Source organism: Mercenaria mercenaria, chromosome 13, assembly GCF_021730395.1.
Source record: "Mercenaria mercenaria strain notata chromosome 13, MADL_Memer_1, whole genome shotgun sequence".
Taxonomy (NCBI): Eukaryota; Metazoa; Mollusca; class Bivalvia; order Venerida; family Veneridae; genus Mercenaria; species Mercenaria mercenaria.
This window is the reverse complement of record NC_069373.1, coordinates 54,267,266-54,284,863: the sequence shown is the minus strand read 5'-3', so window position 1 is coordinate 54,284,863 and position 17,598 is coordinate 54,267,266. Positions and strand designations below refer to the sequence as shown.

The 17,598-nt window shown below is 36.1% G+C and overlaps 1 protein-coding gene across 4 annotated transcripts in view; it reads right to left on the bottom strand.

Moving 5' to 3' along the window:
* LOC123530313 (SCO-spondin-like) overlaps positions 1 to 17,598 on the bottom strand; it is an 88,639-nt gene that overhangs the window by 10,328 nt on the left and 60,713 nt on the right. For 3 of the 4 annotated variants that reach the window (XM_053521871.1, XM_053521873.1, XM_053521872.1), the window contains 6 exons: positions 16,615 to 16,782; positions 15,005 to 15,175; positions 13,346 to 13,537; positions 11,918 to 12,091; positions 9,055 to 9,225; positions 7,054 to 7,227 (listed from right to left, as the gene is read on the bottom strand). In XM_053521871.1, coding sequence (XP_053377846.1) covers positions 7,054 to 7,227; positions 9,055 to 9,225; positions 11,918 to 12,091; positions 13,346 to 13,537; positions 15,005 to 15,175; positions 16,615 to 16,782 — 1,050 coding nt within the window. Of the gene's footprint in view, positions 1 to 4,748; positions 4,864 to 7,053; positions 7,228 to 9,054; positions 9,226 to 11,917; positions 12,092 to 13,345; positions 13,538 to 15,004; positions 15,176 to 16,614; positions 16,783 to 17,598 lie in introns of those variants that run through there. The other variant, XM_053521874.1, reaches the window with a different exon arrangement.

Below are 17,598 nucleotides of genomic sequence, written 5' to 3'. Positions count from 1 at the left end.
ACTGATTGACAGCTCACCAATGCGCAGTGTATACGTCACAGTCACCAGCCGTCGTTACTCTTACAATGACACGCGTGTACAATCAAAAATTAGTTGTGTTTTGATTTATGTGTTGGTTTCTGATTTAAGATACCTGTTTACCATTTCTATTTACACGAAAATGTAAGGTCAACATATAACATTATGCACGTATACGCAGTCTACCGAAGGCACATCATGGACAGCACGTGCAACTTTCCCGCCAAAATACGTATAAACTAGCTCTTGTTATACAACACATACAGAAAATGTGTCGATCTTAGTAATGACGAACGCGATGGGTTTATTGTAGATAATTTATATAGCACTGTTTCAACAAAAAACAATTTTGAATGTATTATTTTCAGTCAAGGGCATCTTAAGTTTAATGTATGTCATGACGCCGAACAGACTGACGATTCTTCGAACATAAGTCCCGATTTCGTTCTTAAATTTCAAGCAATTCAATAACACTAAGGAAAAAGATATTGTGTGGTGCATGTCTTGGCAAAATAAAAGTGGAAAACCACAGGTCACCCAACACGACATAAACGAAAATGTTGCAGGCTCGGTTCATGGACGATACATGTTTTAAAACATTTTTATTAAATGGGTATGACGCGAAAATTAACACTTTGAGATATATTTTGGATATACAGTTTTTTATATTGACGATTTTTATGAATAATAAAAATAAGGCAAAAACTGTCTGGAAAAGCATACGAAATATTCCGTCTAGAAATAGTCTTTTGTTTGATTAAATCGAATTTTTGACAAAAGTCAGTTTTCTTTGCGCTGATCTTGTCAAAAGTATTTTGAGTGCGGAAAAAACGGAATATGACAATATTTATCTCTGCAATCATTTACACAGCATTAGCTCTAAATAAAAATATTCTTAATTACATGTTAAGCAAATTAAAAAGCACTTCGAGATGCAAACTAGCTTTGGCAACGGGACGATTCGATTAATAGGTATATTCCCATATACAACAGTTTTAATGTACATCAAATGTGCGTAACGTCTTTTCAAAGAAAACATGTGACGTGTAAAAATTGCAGACAATGTATCACATATATATTTTTAAGCCAACGCAGTCCTCATAAAACATGTTTCGCTACGTATGTGACACTTACAAGAATCAGACACAGATGCCCTTTCTGTCAATGCCTTAATAACCGATAACAAATGTATGTATAACAAGAGCTGTCTGATGACAGCGCGCTCGACTATTCGAAGAATTGATTTAAGAATGGGGTCAAAATATTTCCATGGATATTCAGACAAAAGAAATAAATAGATTAGACAAACAATGTTCCTGTATTACTATGACTTCGATAAGTCTTACACTAAATGGCAGTATATGAGCCAATTTCAAAGTCCAAAAACGGCCATAATTCAGTCAAAATAGTTATGTACTCTTGCCTACAGATGGAAATCATAATGATAAACAAGAGTTCAAAGTTAAAAAGCCATATGTCAAATAGTTTTGACAAAACATGGACTTGTATGAAAACAGAACTAATTTCAAAGTCCAAAAAGGGTCATAATTCAGCCAAAATAGATGACAGAGTTATTTTCTCTTTCCTACAGATAGAGACTATTATACTGAACAAGTGATAAAAGTTTCAAAGCCATATATCAAACACTTTACAAAAAATATAAACTGGTACGAAAAACTTAACCAAGATTTCTAAGTCGAAAGGGGCCATAATTCAGCCAAAATCCCTGATGGAGGTATGTACTCTTGCCTATAACTGGCCATGATGATGGTAAACAAGTGTTGAAAGTTTCAAAGCTTTATCTCAAAAGACTTTGTCAAAATATGAACTGGTACGAAAAACTTAACTATGATTTCTAAGTCAAAAGGGGCCATAATTCAGCCAAAATGCTTGATGGAGTTATGTGCTCTTGCCTATAACTGGCCATGATGATGGTAAAGAAGTGTTGAAAGTTTCAAAGCTTTATCTTAAAAGACTTTGTCAAAATATGAACTGGTACGAAAAACTTAACCATGATTTCTAAGTCAAAAGGGGCCATAATTCAGCCAAAATCCTTGATGGAGTTACGTGCTCTTGCCTATAACTGGCCATGATGATGGTAAAGAAGTGTTGAAAGTTTCAAAGCTTTATCTCAAAAGACTTTGTCAAAATGTGGACTGGTACGAAAAACTTAACCAAGGTGTGACGCCGACGCCGACGCCGCACCGACGCCGTGGTGAGTAGGATAGCTCTACTTATTCTTCGAATAGTCGAGCTAAAAAGCGTATTATACTTTCCTCGTTTATGGTAGAATGCGCCACTCCAAATTTTTCAACGGACTGTTGTAAAATTTTCACAGATTACAATTGTCGATATTTCTAAGTGTTTTCTTTTCTCGATTTCTATGCTGCATATCGTCAAGAATAATGTATCTATTTATGTTCCTTGTATCTTCAAAGAAGACCACTAACGTCGTCCTTTCAAGACAACGCAAAATGACATACCTGATTTAGATTAATTAAAATTAAGTTTTTTTCTATTGCTGGATGTAATGAAATGATCAGAATTTCATAGCATTCTTTCATTAGACGAATGTTTCCGATAAAATGCTTTCCTATAGATGACATACGCACGATTACAGTATGCGGGTGCGCATTGTAAAACTCAAATATACGGGGCCTCCGTGGCCGAGTGTGTTTAGGTCCCCGACTTCGAATCACTTGCCATTGACCAATGTAGGTTCGAGCCTCATCCGGAGCGTTGAATTTTTCATGTTAGGAAGCCACCCAGCTTGCTTCCGGAAGGTCGATGGTTCTACCCAGGTGCCTACCGGTGATGACATATAGCTTGAATGTGCGAAGCTAAACCAACAAACTCAATTACACGGACTGAGAATACTAATACACTAGTGCATGACACAGTAAAATAAACCGATGACACGATTCTATTACATCTATTATTTCAGAAACTGTAAGTACTGAGAAAACAGACGTCACGTAAAACTTTTGCCGATTGAGGGCACTCTTTATGAATATTAAAGCAATAACAAGACTACAAAGTCGACAGGATGATACGAGACAAAAATATTTAATGGACTGAAATAAAAACAAATTAAGCGGCAAACAAACAAAAATTTGATTTAGGCCTATTCGAGTGTTTGAAACATGCTTATCGATAAACTCCGGCCGTAGTGAAATGTACACGCACAATTCTCGATGACATTTCGGTAAGCTTCAAAGACATGTACCGAGGTCACGAAGGGCAAACAGGTGTTTGAAGTGATTGACATGTAAACGACTGCAAACTGGCAAACTCTATTCTTCTCCTTTACGCGTAGTAATTGTTAGAAAAAATCACTCTTTTGAGAACTTTTAGAGATTCTATCTCAATACGGTCTTCTAATTATTACTAGAAAAGGTTCCGAAACAAAACTCTCTCTATGTACAGGAATGTCTGTCACACGAAGAAATCATTTCGAACAAGTCTCGGTAACTGATTTATGAGCCAAAGGACGACTGTATTATTTGCCGTCAGGTTGCCATTTCACAGAATGGATGTTTCTATTCAATATGTAAATTATTTTTGATAATATATCATTCTTTTGCCCCCAAAAAGTTACTATCATTGAACAGAGATAAACCTACTGCCATTTTGTCTCTTATAAATGTCACAGATTTAATTAACACCATTTTTCCATGTCACAGATTTCTTTCTACAGTATAATAGGTTTATGACTTAAAAAAATCGATAATTCTGACAGTTTCTTTTATTAAAAAAAAATCGTCCCTGATACATGAGACAGGCATTTCACGAATGAGTCAGCTACCAACAAGTCGTTCACGTTTTTTTATCTAATGATGAACCGGATGAGCTTTGTACAAAATAGGGATTGTCAAACAGATTAAATTTCTATTCTACTGGACTGAAACGAATGACGTTAATAAATGTTTTCAATATGACAACGTCCCAAAAAAATGGGCTTGCTACTTTTTTTGAACTGCTTCAAAATAACCTTTCGAAACAAGTTTGAAAATATACATTCCGTAGTTGTGTCTGTTGTCTTTTCAACAAAATGTGACATAACTTTTGGAAACAACGCTTTTGATTTCAAATACTCAAGCAGACTATTATAAAAGAATATACCATTTCAATACTCTCATTAGTAGATTTCTATTTGCGGATTTTTTCGAGTAACCTCACTAAAGCAGAAGCTAAAGTGTGGGACCTATTCCTATATTATACACTTTTTGTACAAATTTATACGATATTACCGAAAATAAGTTACATTGTCAACAGACACATTGATTTTGTGAAATGCCAACGTACTTTCGTTTTCGATGACGGCAAATAGAACAGAAGTTCTCTCGAAATCGGTGACACTTTGCTAAGAACTCCGTTAGCGAGGATCGTCTGAAATCATTTCTTCGTGTGACCGACATCCCTAGACGTGACATTCTTAGCACAAAAAGAGATTAAAATATGCAAAATTGGTGTTAAAATATTGACTGCGTTTATACTGTCTGCAAACGTGCACATGGACTAGGCTTATACCTATTTATGTTTTTAACTTTTATGTATCCAAGTTCGCAAAGAATACAATCAAAATTGAAATTGCTGTTGGTAGTTTTCTTTATTTTTTCTTTAAATGCAAAATGATTAATTGTTGGTGATAATACAGCTTCGGCTAATGTGCATGCGTATTGTTATACAGTTTAAGATGAAACTGAAAATTCTTAAATGAAGATAAAAAATCACAGTTACATCCTTTTTATTAAACACATACGAAACATATATTTTAACCATGAAACAAAATAAAAAGAAGAGGTAGCAACGTCCAATCACTGACGTATGAAAATGTTGTTCCTCCTGAAATAAAGATAAACAAACGGACTAAACATAAACAATCGAACTAAAGATAAACAAAAGGACTAAAGATAAACAAACGGTCTAAAAACAAACAAAGGGGCAAAACATAAACAAACGTACTAAATATAAGTAAATGGACAAAATATGCATAAAAGCGTAAAAAATATAAATAAAATGTACTCTTAGACAGGGATGTAAACCCGAGGCCTCGGAGTACCGTTTAGATTATCTGAGCGCCAGAGCCCATACAGGTTATCTCTCCACTTCAAGTTTATAATCATTCAAACATTATCAGGTAAATACAATGCTTATAACAAAAAAAAACAATACATATTAACTAAAAAGACAAAATCATTAGATTGATCTTTTGAAAATGATATCTACGTGATAAAACGTGTCGTCTGCATTTGATGCTACAACAACTTCGCCCTGAAAATACTTTTGCTTCAAAATAAGTCAAAACAAAACTTATTTTGGTCCATCAATTTTTTTATTTTTTTTTTTTTTTTGTTGTTTTTTGTTTTTGTTTTTTTATGTTGTTGTTGCTGAAATACATATCATTCAAAAGATACATGCTTTGAGAGAATGAAAACGATTACACCTCAGGTTTCGTATTAACGGTTTTATATAAAAAGTTTCTTTACGTAAATGCATATATGACAATTTTTACACATTTTATGTAGAAAATTGAAGGGAAAATGATGGGATTATGGCTGTATAATTCATGGTTTGGGTCAGTCAAAGTTTAGATAGTTTAAATATTTTTATTTTAAAAACGGAATATTTCGAAATGCAGTTTTATCAGGGACATAGAAATTATGTATAAATGAACCTTTCAGTTGATTTTTATACTGCATAACCAATAACGGTGGTCAAAGATAAACTGATCAGTATACGACAATCAATCTGTCTGTTTTAGACTATAATTTAGTAATTTCTAAAGCATTCGCTTCAATAAGCAGACAATAGTTGCCTCACGCGGCTCAGAAGGTGCATCAATATACGAGGACGCAAAGTAGGTGCCCTGTCCAGGGATGCAGTGTAGGTGCCTCCGTGTACAAGGAGGCAGAATATGTGCCTCAATGTACGGACGCACAGTAGGTGCCTTCGTGTACCAGGAGGCAGAGTAGGTGCCTCAATGTACGGACACAGAGTAGGTGTCTCCGTGTACGAGGAGGCCGAGTAGTTGCCTCAATGTATGGACGCAGAGTAGGTGCCTCCGTGCACGGCACGAGGAGGTAGAGTAGGTGCCTTACTGTACGAACGCAGAGTAGGTGCCTCAATGCACGAATGCAAAGAAGGCGCCTCCTAGTACGAGGAGACTGAGTAGGTGACTCAATGTACGGACGCATAGTAAGTGCCTCCTTGTGTAACGGAGATGCAGAGTAGGTGCCTCAAAATACAATGAGGTAGAGTAGGTGCCTCAATGTACGAGGACGCAGTATAGGTGCACCAGAGTACTGGTAGTACAAGGAGGCAGAGTAGATGCCACAGTTTAAGAGGATGTAGAGTAAGTGACTTGGTGTACGAAGACGCATAATAGAAGCTTCAGTGTTCATGGATGCATAGTACGTGTCTTGGTATACGAGGAGGCATAGAAGGTGCCTCTGTGCACTAGGATGCAGGGTAGGTGAATTGGTATACGAGGAGTCATAGTAGGTGCCTCTGTGCACTAGGATGCAGAGTAGGTGCCTAACGGCAGGAAGAATAAAGCTCATATAAACAAAATGTAGATACCGTATATTTACAGGAATATGCATTTCCACCACAAAATATTGTTTCGTGTATCATAACTGGATTTCATCAATTCCAATCACAAGATGTATCAATGAACAACAATATCGCAATTATTATGTATGGAATTAGAAATATACAAACATTATTTTGGCGCACGCTTATAATTGAATACATCAGTGAATATTACCAAAGCAGTTAGTAAAATGTGAGCTGTTTAGTAAAGTTAACTTTCTAACTTATGAGCTTTCGTAACGTGTTTTTCAATGATTATATAACAAGTGTTATAGGCCCAGCTTGTTTCCACTTTTAATTCAATTTAGTTGCTTCCAAAACGTCTTTAAATATTAATGCAAATCTGAAAAAAAACATTGCATCAAAGTTTGTATCAATGATGTTTAGCTGCGTGTTATGGTACCAAAACCCCACATTCAACTAAGTAGAAAAATGACTTACAGGGGCACGAATTGTCACTACACGACTGGCTTTCGTCCCATGGTCCAGTACAATTTTTGCCACGAGGGGCAGCAGGTGGAATAAACTCGCACGTTCTATTTCTCGTCTGCTCTCCGCCGCCGCAAGTTGTTGTACACTTTGACCATTTACCCCACTCCGAAAAAATGCCGTCCACTTAAATTGAACAAATATCTAATGAAAATCCACGTGATTGCTCATCTTTAGGTACAATCTAAATTTGTGAAATTGCTATCCATCTAAAGATGGACAAATACGTAAAAGTCACTAATCACAGGGCATGGCCTGCATTGGCAAACCATTTAGTGCACAACGGTTACACTTTGCTTTGTAAAAAACGTCTTTGCACAATTTCTTTACCCCTCATAAACAGACACTAATTTACCAAGTTATATATTGTTTGGTTGCCTACTTTACTTCCAAAAGAATCTGCTACAAGATATGAATTTATTAAATTCAATATTGTACGTAAAATTGCCTTTAACGTAAACATATTGACACATAAACTTATTGCCGCATACATGAATGTACAAAATTAAATTTCATTTTATATCAAATTTTGACGATAAATGGTTTAATACAAAGTTTCGCATGAAATCTGATATTTCCAAGGCCACAATGTTCGGCTGGCTACCATACAGAACAAACAAGTGCTTTATACAGAAATACTACCTCGAACTCCCTGAATCATTTTGTTTATATCTTTTTTTTTTCAAATTAATAACGAAGGAAAGTATTAATTTCATAGATAACAAAATTAAGAGTGAAGATGTGGCCTTTCAAATATGATCTGATCGAAGCTTAGTTCTACTAAACCTATTAAAGACATATTATGCCTAAATTACATATTTAAAATTATGAACAATGACTACACAGTAACTACGTAAACTTAAAATAAGCAAGTTTGTACGTGGGAATAGTACTATTTGTCCATTTAAAAATATTGCACACTAATTAATGTGTATGTAAACACAACTAATTAATATTCATTCTAAACCTTACTATAAACAGTAACAAATTAATGTTAGAATTGCACAAATACCATTTATTTTGCTCAACTGATATTGGCATACTTTCGGTCCCTGGTGGAACGTCCGTGCGTTCTGACGTCGACGTCATGTAGAAATACACAAAACAGAAAGGGCAATAAACGTATGCGATGTGTCAATTGTTCAGAATGGCCCATCTAGTTTAACGATGGCTCTCGGGCCATTATTGTACTAGATGTGCCATTATGACCAGAAGGCACACCGCAAACGTATGTAAACTTCCGAGTTATTCCGTTAAAAAGACTGGAAGTTTTTTTGAAACTAGAAATGTGTCCATGGGATACAGATGCCCCCACTACATGACAAAGGACACCTGCACAACCTGACCAACATTCCTGTAAACTTTGGTGACTCTAGGTCAAATACTTTTGGAGCTACGCGCGACACAACATTAAAATGACCATGTTTTTACTACGTTAGGGGCCATAACTCCTACAAGACTGAATGAATCCGGACGCGAAACCTTAGGTGCACAATTACACATGCTGACCAAAATTCCTGTTAAGTTTTGTGACTCTACGTCAAATACTTTTGGAGCTAGGCGCGACACAACACTAAAATGACCAATTTTTACAAAGTCAGGGGCCATAAATCCTACACGACTGAATGAATCCGAACGCGAAACCCCAGGTGCACAACTACACATGCTGACCAACATTCCCGTAAAGTGTTGTGACTCTACGTCAAATACTTTTGGAGCTAGGCGCAACACAACATTCTCGGAAGGACGGACGGACGGACGGACGGACAAGGGCAAATCTATATCCCCCCCCCCCCCAAGTGGGGGGATAAAATGTTCTTCTAGATATGACATTTATAAGCGCAGCTCAACATATACAGTTATCGATATCTTTCTTTAGAATATTCTAATTAGTGAAATGTGAACATAGTACATCTTTAACCTATTATACAAACATTATGACTTTTGGCATACCTGCGCATGTGTCGTTATTACAAGTTTGTTTTTCACGTTCTGCTCCGACACAATAATTCCCTTGCGGCACGTGGTTTTGGAAGTGACAGACACGGTTGCGGGTTTCTAGACCTCCTCCGCACGTGACTGAGCACGCGGTCCAAGGAGACCATGTTAGCCAAACACCGTCAACTAAAACATAAAGTAATAGATTTATTATTTATATCATGTCCTTGTTAATGGACACAATCTATCCCAGACAGAAACATTCCTCATTTCTTCGAAAGTTGACATAATGAACCTTGCATTTTTTTTCTATCATTTTGCTCCAGTATTTTATAAATAACATGGCTTTAACTTGGCTGACATCTGTCTTCTAGACCGACTTCTGATGTCATACGAGCGGTGGACGCACAAATGTTGTAACGTTTATTTTTTTTTTGCACGCCACCTACGCTGTCTTTATTATTTAATTGTTACTCGATTTTATAAAGACTACTGCATGATGAGCAGAAAGAAATACTACATCCGGGACCATTTATCCCTTTTTTGATACTCCTATACCAATGGTTAGCCTTCAAAAGTCCAATTAGTATGCCTCTAATTTATCACATGTTTTCGCAAGGTCAATTTTGAGCTTTTAAACAAAGTACATAATTATATCGAAAAGATATTGGACTGCAGACAAAGATTAAATGCACAAATTTCTAAATTTTCGTGCACGCCCCTCAAAGATTTAATTCTTACACTGTTTTATTATAACTTGAACTTTTTAGTGTACAAGTTTAACCAGATCCCAACTTGTATACTCCCCAGCCATACGGTTATGCAAGCCAGCTGAGCATTTAATGGAATGAGCTGAAATGGCTAGCCATCGTTTATTTACTTCCGTGAAACAGTTTTAAGAACACATAGACACTAGACTTAATTTATCATTACTTTGTGAAAGTCAGTATACTATATGTCGATGATATTAAGTTGCTGCTTCACAGAAGCAGCCTATGATATGTTATTACCAAAACAACTTGTTGCCAATGTGTATTTTAAACTGGAAATGGCCAACGCAACTGTCTGCCAGTGCTTGTTTTCAGTCTGTCTGAGTTAGAAACCTATAAACTTGAAGTGGCCAAAACAAACGGTAACTTGGTCAACAACCCGTTGCCAGTACTACAAATCTACCTAATTTAGAGTTAATAAAACATGAAAAGGCAAACACAAATGCTGTAAGTGACACGAGAAATGGTAAACTGCATTCGCTGCCAGTTCTACAGTTGTACCTGATTAAGAATATTTAGAGCGGGAAGTGGCTGCCATAGCCCGCTGTCAGAGATACAAGTTAAACTAGAAATAACACATGAAATAGACAGCTTGGTCTGCAACTCTCCGTGTGTTAGGGTAATCTGATATACTAAGTGTACAATAAGTAGGCCATTGCAAACGTAACAATTGTGAAAAATACTGCAATCCTGTCTTTTAAACAGAAAAGACAACCGTCAGCTAGTGCTGTTCTGTAAGCATGAACGGGCCAACGCAACTATTTTGCAGTGTTGCCATTCAAACGGAAATAAAATCAACAAAAAGCGCTACCAGAGCTAAAATTTCATCTGACTAAAGAGTCCTTAGATTTCCTTCAAACATATGTAATTTTGGTGGCGGGTTTACCTTCTACCGGAGTTACATTTCCGAAAAAAAAAACATTTTATTATTTATAACATTCGCAACAACAAAACAGTTGATGCGCGCCAGAGAATGGTTCCATTCACATAGATCATGGATAAATAATCAACAATGAAATAGTCTAACACGCGGTTTTGTCACTGTCTGCAATCAAGCTGACTGACCATTTAGATGATGTAAGTTGCTGATTCATGCAAGGTTACACATCAAATATTAGGTATATTTGTTTCTCATTTATTGTTCATGATATCTTTAGAATAGCTTTTGGTAATATTAGAATATTTTGACATTTGTTGCATTAGTAAAAGATCGCGGAGTTATTTGTAGGGCAATCTTAGAAACTATCTGTGCAATATTCATTATGTGGATGATAGTACATTTATCATCTTGCCGCCGTTTTTATCTTCTTTATCTCATAAGTCCATCATGTTTGTTCCTTTTATCAAGATAAAATATGTCCTCTAGAAGGTTTTACTTAGTTCTATACGATGTTTCTCATTACAGATCTGGTGCAGCCGTTCTGCGCATGCCAGGAAGTGATTATCAATTGGAGCGCACGGCAAAAATACGAATTTTTTTGCATGTCCGCATGCATTTAGTGTATAATATGTATAATATACTGACGAAAAGTTAGCTTACAAAATATATACATTTATGATACTTTTCGTTCAAATTGCTTGAATCCGGTATATACCGGAGTCTGTAATATGTCCCCGGCGCACCAGATCTGTTTTTGGTCACAGCCAAATTTATAATGTACAAGTGACATGCTTTCGTCAACAGATTTAAGGAAATGCGATCAACGATTATCATTAAGGCCCGCAGCCATTGACAGTTTAAAAGTAGAAACAAAATCTATCACAACCAACCCTACCAGTCCTCTTAAGACGTTGATTGTACCCTGAGAAAGGCAAAATACAGTTTTGCCGAAATATTAATAAAAGTAATTCATTCTGTTTTGAAGTTTTAACTGCCTTCAGCCATCATTCACAATGGTTACTGAATATCGCGTTTAAGGTGTATTCATGACATTCCTAGAATAAAAAGTATTTCTCCGACTGAGCTAAAACAGTCAAAGCCCTTAACAGGAGTTTCAAGGAGCTGGGATAAATATTCACTAAATTTTGCTTTGTAGATAAGTTGGAATGACAATATCTAAGTTAAATGATATACATTGATATCTAATATTTTTATACGTATAACTTACCCGGACAATCTAGTTTTGTGCAAGACTGTGTCATGCTTTCGCCTCCTGCTGGACAATCGTGACCATGTGGTCTATCTGGGTCGAACACGCACGAGCGTGTCCTGTGCTCGTCTCCATGACCGCAAGTGACAGAGCATGTTGACCATGAGCCCCAATCTCCCCATTGTCCGTCAACTTAAGTAAAAGACATAATGAAGTAACTCTCTATTTTTCTGTTTTGGACAATTCAGATATTTCCTTCGTTTAATAACAATTACTCCACATATCAAACTGCCTTTACTGTCATAGCTACAATTAAAATTATCATATGAATTATGCATTTAATAAATGGTCAGAGGCATTTTAAAAATGGTCATAGGCCTTGTATAAATGACAATAAGTAGTTGGTAACTTGTCAAAGGCATTTGTAAATGACTATATGCATGTAGTAAATGGACATAGGCATTTGGTAAACGATCATAGGCAGTTGGTAACTTATCATAGGCATTCGATAAATGGTCATTGGCAACTTGTCATAGGCATTTGATAAATGGTCATTGGCAGTTTGTAATTTGCCATATGCATTTGGTGAATGGTCATAGGCGGTTGGTAAATGGTCATGCAGTTGGTATCTTCCCATAGGCATTTGGTAAATGATCATAGGCAGTTTGTAACTTGTCATTGGCATTTGGTAAAGGGCCATGTGCATGCAGTAAATGGACATAAGCATTTGGTAAATAATCATAGCCAGTTTGTAACTTGTCATAGGCAATTGGTAAAGGGCCATGTGCATGCAGTAAATGGACATAAGCATTTGCTACATAATCATAGGCATTTTGTAAATGCAAAAGGTATCTGTGTTGTTTCATTTTGTTTTGTTTGGGTTTAACGCCAGACTAACACAATCATAGGTCATAGGGCAACTTTCGAGCTTTTCATGGTAGAGAAAGACCACAGGGCGGGCACCTGGCTTGAACTACCCACCTTCCGTAAGTCAGTTGGGTGGCTTCCTCACATGAAGAATTTTACGACCAAAGCAAGGCCCGAATCCACATCGATGAGGGGCAAGTGAATTGAAGTCAACGACCAATATTTTATTTGTTTTGCATAATATGTTTCTCAGAAAGACACCTCATCATCATGAAGCCCGGAAAAACGAGATAAAAGTTTTCTAAGTTTACGTGGCTCAGATAAAAGGTGCCACCTGGAATAGATGGTCCCAGGAACACCTCATTTCCGGTCTATCACATGGAGGTCAAACTTAACTTCTGGACATCTAGTTGATACCTATACTGCTGGAAACGTTACCAGTATCAACAATCACCTGGCATTAAACACTAGTTTCAATTTTAGTCGCAAATGGGGATCGAACCCATACTGCTAGCACTAAAGTCCAGCCTGATAACCACTGCGATAATGACTTCCTTGAAAATGTTGAAAGAGAAATACCTGCACATAGAGTGTTGTTTTTATTATCACCACCACACAAGCGACTTTCAGAACTATCTCCCGTACAATTTTTGCCATGAGGAGCTCCAGGCACGGGATAAGCGCATAATCTCTGTCTCATACTGGTCCCTCCATCACCACAGGTCACTGAGCATGCAGCCCATGTAGTCCACTGGGACCAAATTCCATCAACTGTTTTTGTAGCATAGAAAATGTCTTAGTTTATAGATTTATATCAATATATGCAAAATGAAGAAAGTAATTCTTTGATAGAAATTATACCACCACTTATTTAACATGACGTGCTTTTTAAGGTATTAGATCACTAATAGAGAACCTCCTTTTGAAGAGTATTCAATTCCTACCATAAACCTACTTTTACTGCAATTCTTAGGGGGGCGTAGGTTCGAACCCTACTGGGACCAAAACTTTTGTTTTGCTTATTTTCCTTTTTTCTAGTAAGATTTTACTTCTTTCAAGACTTATTATTGATTTCTTGTAAAAAAATGGAAAAATATGAATCTTATAAGCGATTTCTTGGTGGTCAAAGTGAATTTACTACTTAAACAGAAGGGGTAGAGTTACACATCTTTAAAAATATTGAGTTACACGCGGTGAAAGTTCTCTATTTTGCTTTCACTCTTAGATTATATATTTTGGAAGAAATTTAGGTAGGTTTTATGCCTGCTGTAAGGTTATTTTGAAATGGAGTAAGCAAAATTCAAAACAGAAACACAGCATTCGACCTTATTTTTTCAATGCTGAAGTATGAATTCTGTCTCATTAAATCCGTTTACTTGAGGCACCATAGCAAAAATGATATTGACATTTTTATTTTGTGTTTTATAATTGTTTACCAATAGTTTGATGTTTCTTTTATTAAAATTAATTGTAAAATGAGTTCTCTGCAAACGTTTTGGATAGTGGCTATCACTTTGAAATTTGTCTCTACTTGAGCTTGAGGAGATACCTTAAGTTATACAAAATTTATAAAAAAAAACGGCATGGTAAAAGTTGTTCAAAAATTGCAAAATAGTGCAAAATACGGTTACCTTTTAGAATATACCAAGCAAATGCCATTTTTTAAACATTACTATTAGTGCTCTAATACCTTAACAACAACAGTAATGACCTAAAGGTCATGATGGAAAATACCTATTTAATCTAATGGAATCTGTTTACTTTCATTAAACAAAATTGATGTTTTATATCGTATTTATTTCAAGAAAGAGTCTTTGTCTGCAAGGTAGTACCTGTTTCGGTGGTGACCAAGACTAAATAAGAGAGCTGATGCAAATCGTTAACATCGTAGTGTAAATGAAATGTTGTGTGTGAAAAGTAAATTCAGAAACAAAATAATAATGACTCTGAGGTCAACATACGTGACACTTTTACGGTGACCGTGTTAAAGTTCTCTAGTAAGAATGAACGACTTGGTAACTGCAATTTTCTCAATCGAAGGAAAAAATATAAAGAAATGGTTTATATCAATGAATAATTATAATCCCAGGGTTAGTAAGTCTTGTGTGGCTTATATGTAAATGCCCAAAATGGTCATAATGATGCTAAGGCTTAAAAGATACAACAAATCTTATATAACCTTTTGTCTTATTCACATCACAAAAGGAGGAATAATCAAAATATGAAATAGATATAAACCTGTACAGAGCGTGTCTCTACAAAACTTTGTCTCCGAATTTTTTCCGGGACATATCGCTCCCTTTGGCGCCTTGTCGTCGAATGTGCAATTTCTGGTTCGAGTTCTACGCCCAAGGTTACACGTGGCACTGCAAGCAGTCCATTCAAACCATTCACTCCATACCCCATCCACTAAAAAAGGAAACCTTAATGTTATGATGAGTAAGTTTTGTGTCGTTTTAATATTACGACTCGATTGCCAAATACGTTTCCGCATTCTTCATGACTTTAACTTTAATACTCTCACAGAAAATGCATCTTAATATTCACAAGAGTTTTGAATACGCGTACCGCTTTCGTCACAGAAAATGCATCTTAATATTCACAAGAGTTTTGAATACGCGTACCGCTTTCGTCACAGAAAATGCATCTTAATATTCACAAGAGTTTTGAATACGCGTACCGCTTTCTTCACAGAAAATGCATCTTAATATTCACAAGAGTTTTGAATACGCGTACCGCTTTCTTCACAGAAAATGCATCTTAATATTCACAAGAGTTTTGAATACGCTTTCTTCACAAAAAAAAAAGCGGAGATAAACCGTAGTGAATATAATCTAGTATCGACCGAGGTTCAAAGGAAAGACAGTTATCCGTCATTTGATAAGTTCTCGTCATAAGACAATGGAAGTAGTTTCAGGTTATTGAAAGAAATACGCTACTTTTCCACATTATTCTACGTATATGTCAGTAAACTGTTCCATAAAATACCGACTAAAACCTTCAAGGACTGGACAATTGTTTGATCATTCAACGGACAATTCAAGCAACTGGCAACTGACGGCAGTACACAATAAAAATGAAGTCATCGGTAAGTACTTTAAAACGTGAAATTTGTTTCATATTTTCATAAACTAATGTTAAACCAGTACGATAGAAGTACATCACATTGATTAAAAAAATAGCCAATCCCTTGGTAACATACGTAGACCACCATGCCATTTATTGACTGTATCGGTTATTTTAATGAATGTAGATATTTTCTGGTTACAAATATCGCGTGAAGTAACGAAAACGCCTGAAAATACTGGCGAAGATTCATGTGTGCCAGGTCCCTTACTGACATACTTAAAACAATTACTTTAAATCCTATTAGTTAGAAAGGAGGAATGTTAGAACCATGTATCTATAACAGCTTTTAGAAATAGTAAATTGTCCTCCGACTACATGATCACAACTGCACTGGTAAAATACATTCGGTTCTGACAATGAAAAGTAAGTGATTTATAATTTTAATTTAAAGAAATAAAAGTCTTAGAGCAAAATATATCATAATTTTCAAAACACTGACGTACAATATTAAATTCACGTTAAGTGATGTTCATAAAATATTTTTTTCTGAAATCCAAAAATATACTAAAAAAAACAAATTGCGAATACAGGGTTATTCAATTACTATACAGTTTTGAAATATAATATAAAAACATACTACTTCAAACTACTAGCTTATTTTAGCTTGAGACTTTTCATGCTAGTATATACTTGCAATTTACGTTAGTTGCCGTAAAATATGCATAATAAATTTTGTTTAGCGCTAGAATGGACAATGATATATATTTGAAAAGACTAACCAGGGCAAAGGTCTGTGTTGCAGGCCTTCGTTTCCATGCTGTCTCCTGAGCAGTCATTCCCGTGCACATTAGATGGCCATTTACATTGTCGGTCGCGTGTCTGGTTTCCTCCACCGCACGCGGCGCTACAGTCTGTCCATTTGCTCCAGTCAGTCCACACAGCGTCCTCTATCAAAACAACAGAAAACATATATCTGTATTTCTAATGTTAGACATGTCGTTTGAGCAATAATGTGAATTTTTATACAACTGGTAGAGCACAAGATTTCTTACCAGAATGTCAAAAAATCTAATCCCAGACGAGGCATATATTCTCCTGAATGACCGACTGAACAAAACAAACTTAAGGCTAAGTTCTCAGCTATGATACATGCGGGGAAGTTGTCAGTTAATTGTGGAAAGGATTCGGAACACTAACGGACAGGCAGTCGTAGTATGGTATACTATTAGACCGAAAATCAGTGTGCGCATATTTTATAATATACGTGTAAGTACAAAAATATACTATACGTGCACGATTATATTTTGTAATATACGTACACATGTACACATGCAGGTATATATATGGCAGTACACGCGTATACGTACACTGATAAGTGCATTGTACTTGTTAGGTTGAACGTAAACGTACTTAATAGAGAGCACGCTTGTAAAATATACAGATGTGTATACCTGTATATGCAAGTGCAATGAAGCCTAGTAAACATGTGTTGAATATAGACCTGTCAAAAGGCGCAAACTTTGGACCAGAAATTTATATATAGAGAATAATAGGTTAGTGCCGTAGACGAGAGAGTTTATCTGGCGAGGTGGAGGAGGTTATCGGGTGAGCCGAAGGCGAACCTGATAACGTCCGGAGCCGAGCCAGATAAACTTTCTCCATCTTAGGCACTAACCTATTATTCTACTTATCTTGTCATTACTTCATTTTACAAAAATAAGTGTGCGACAACCGTTTTAACGATGTCATATTCGTAATGACGT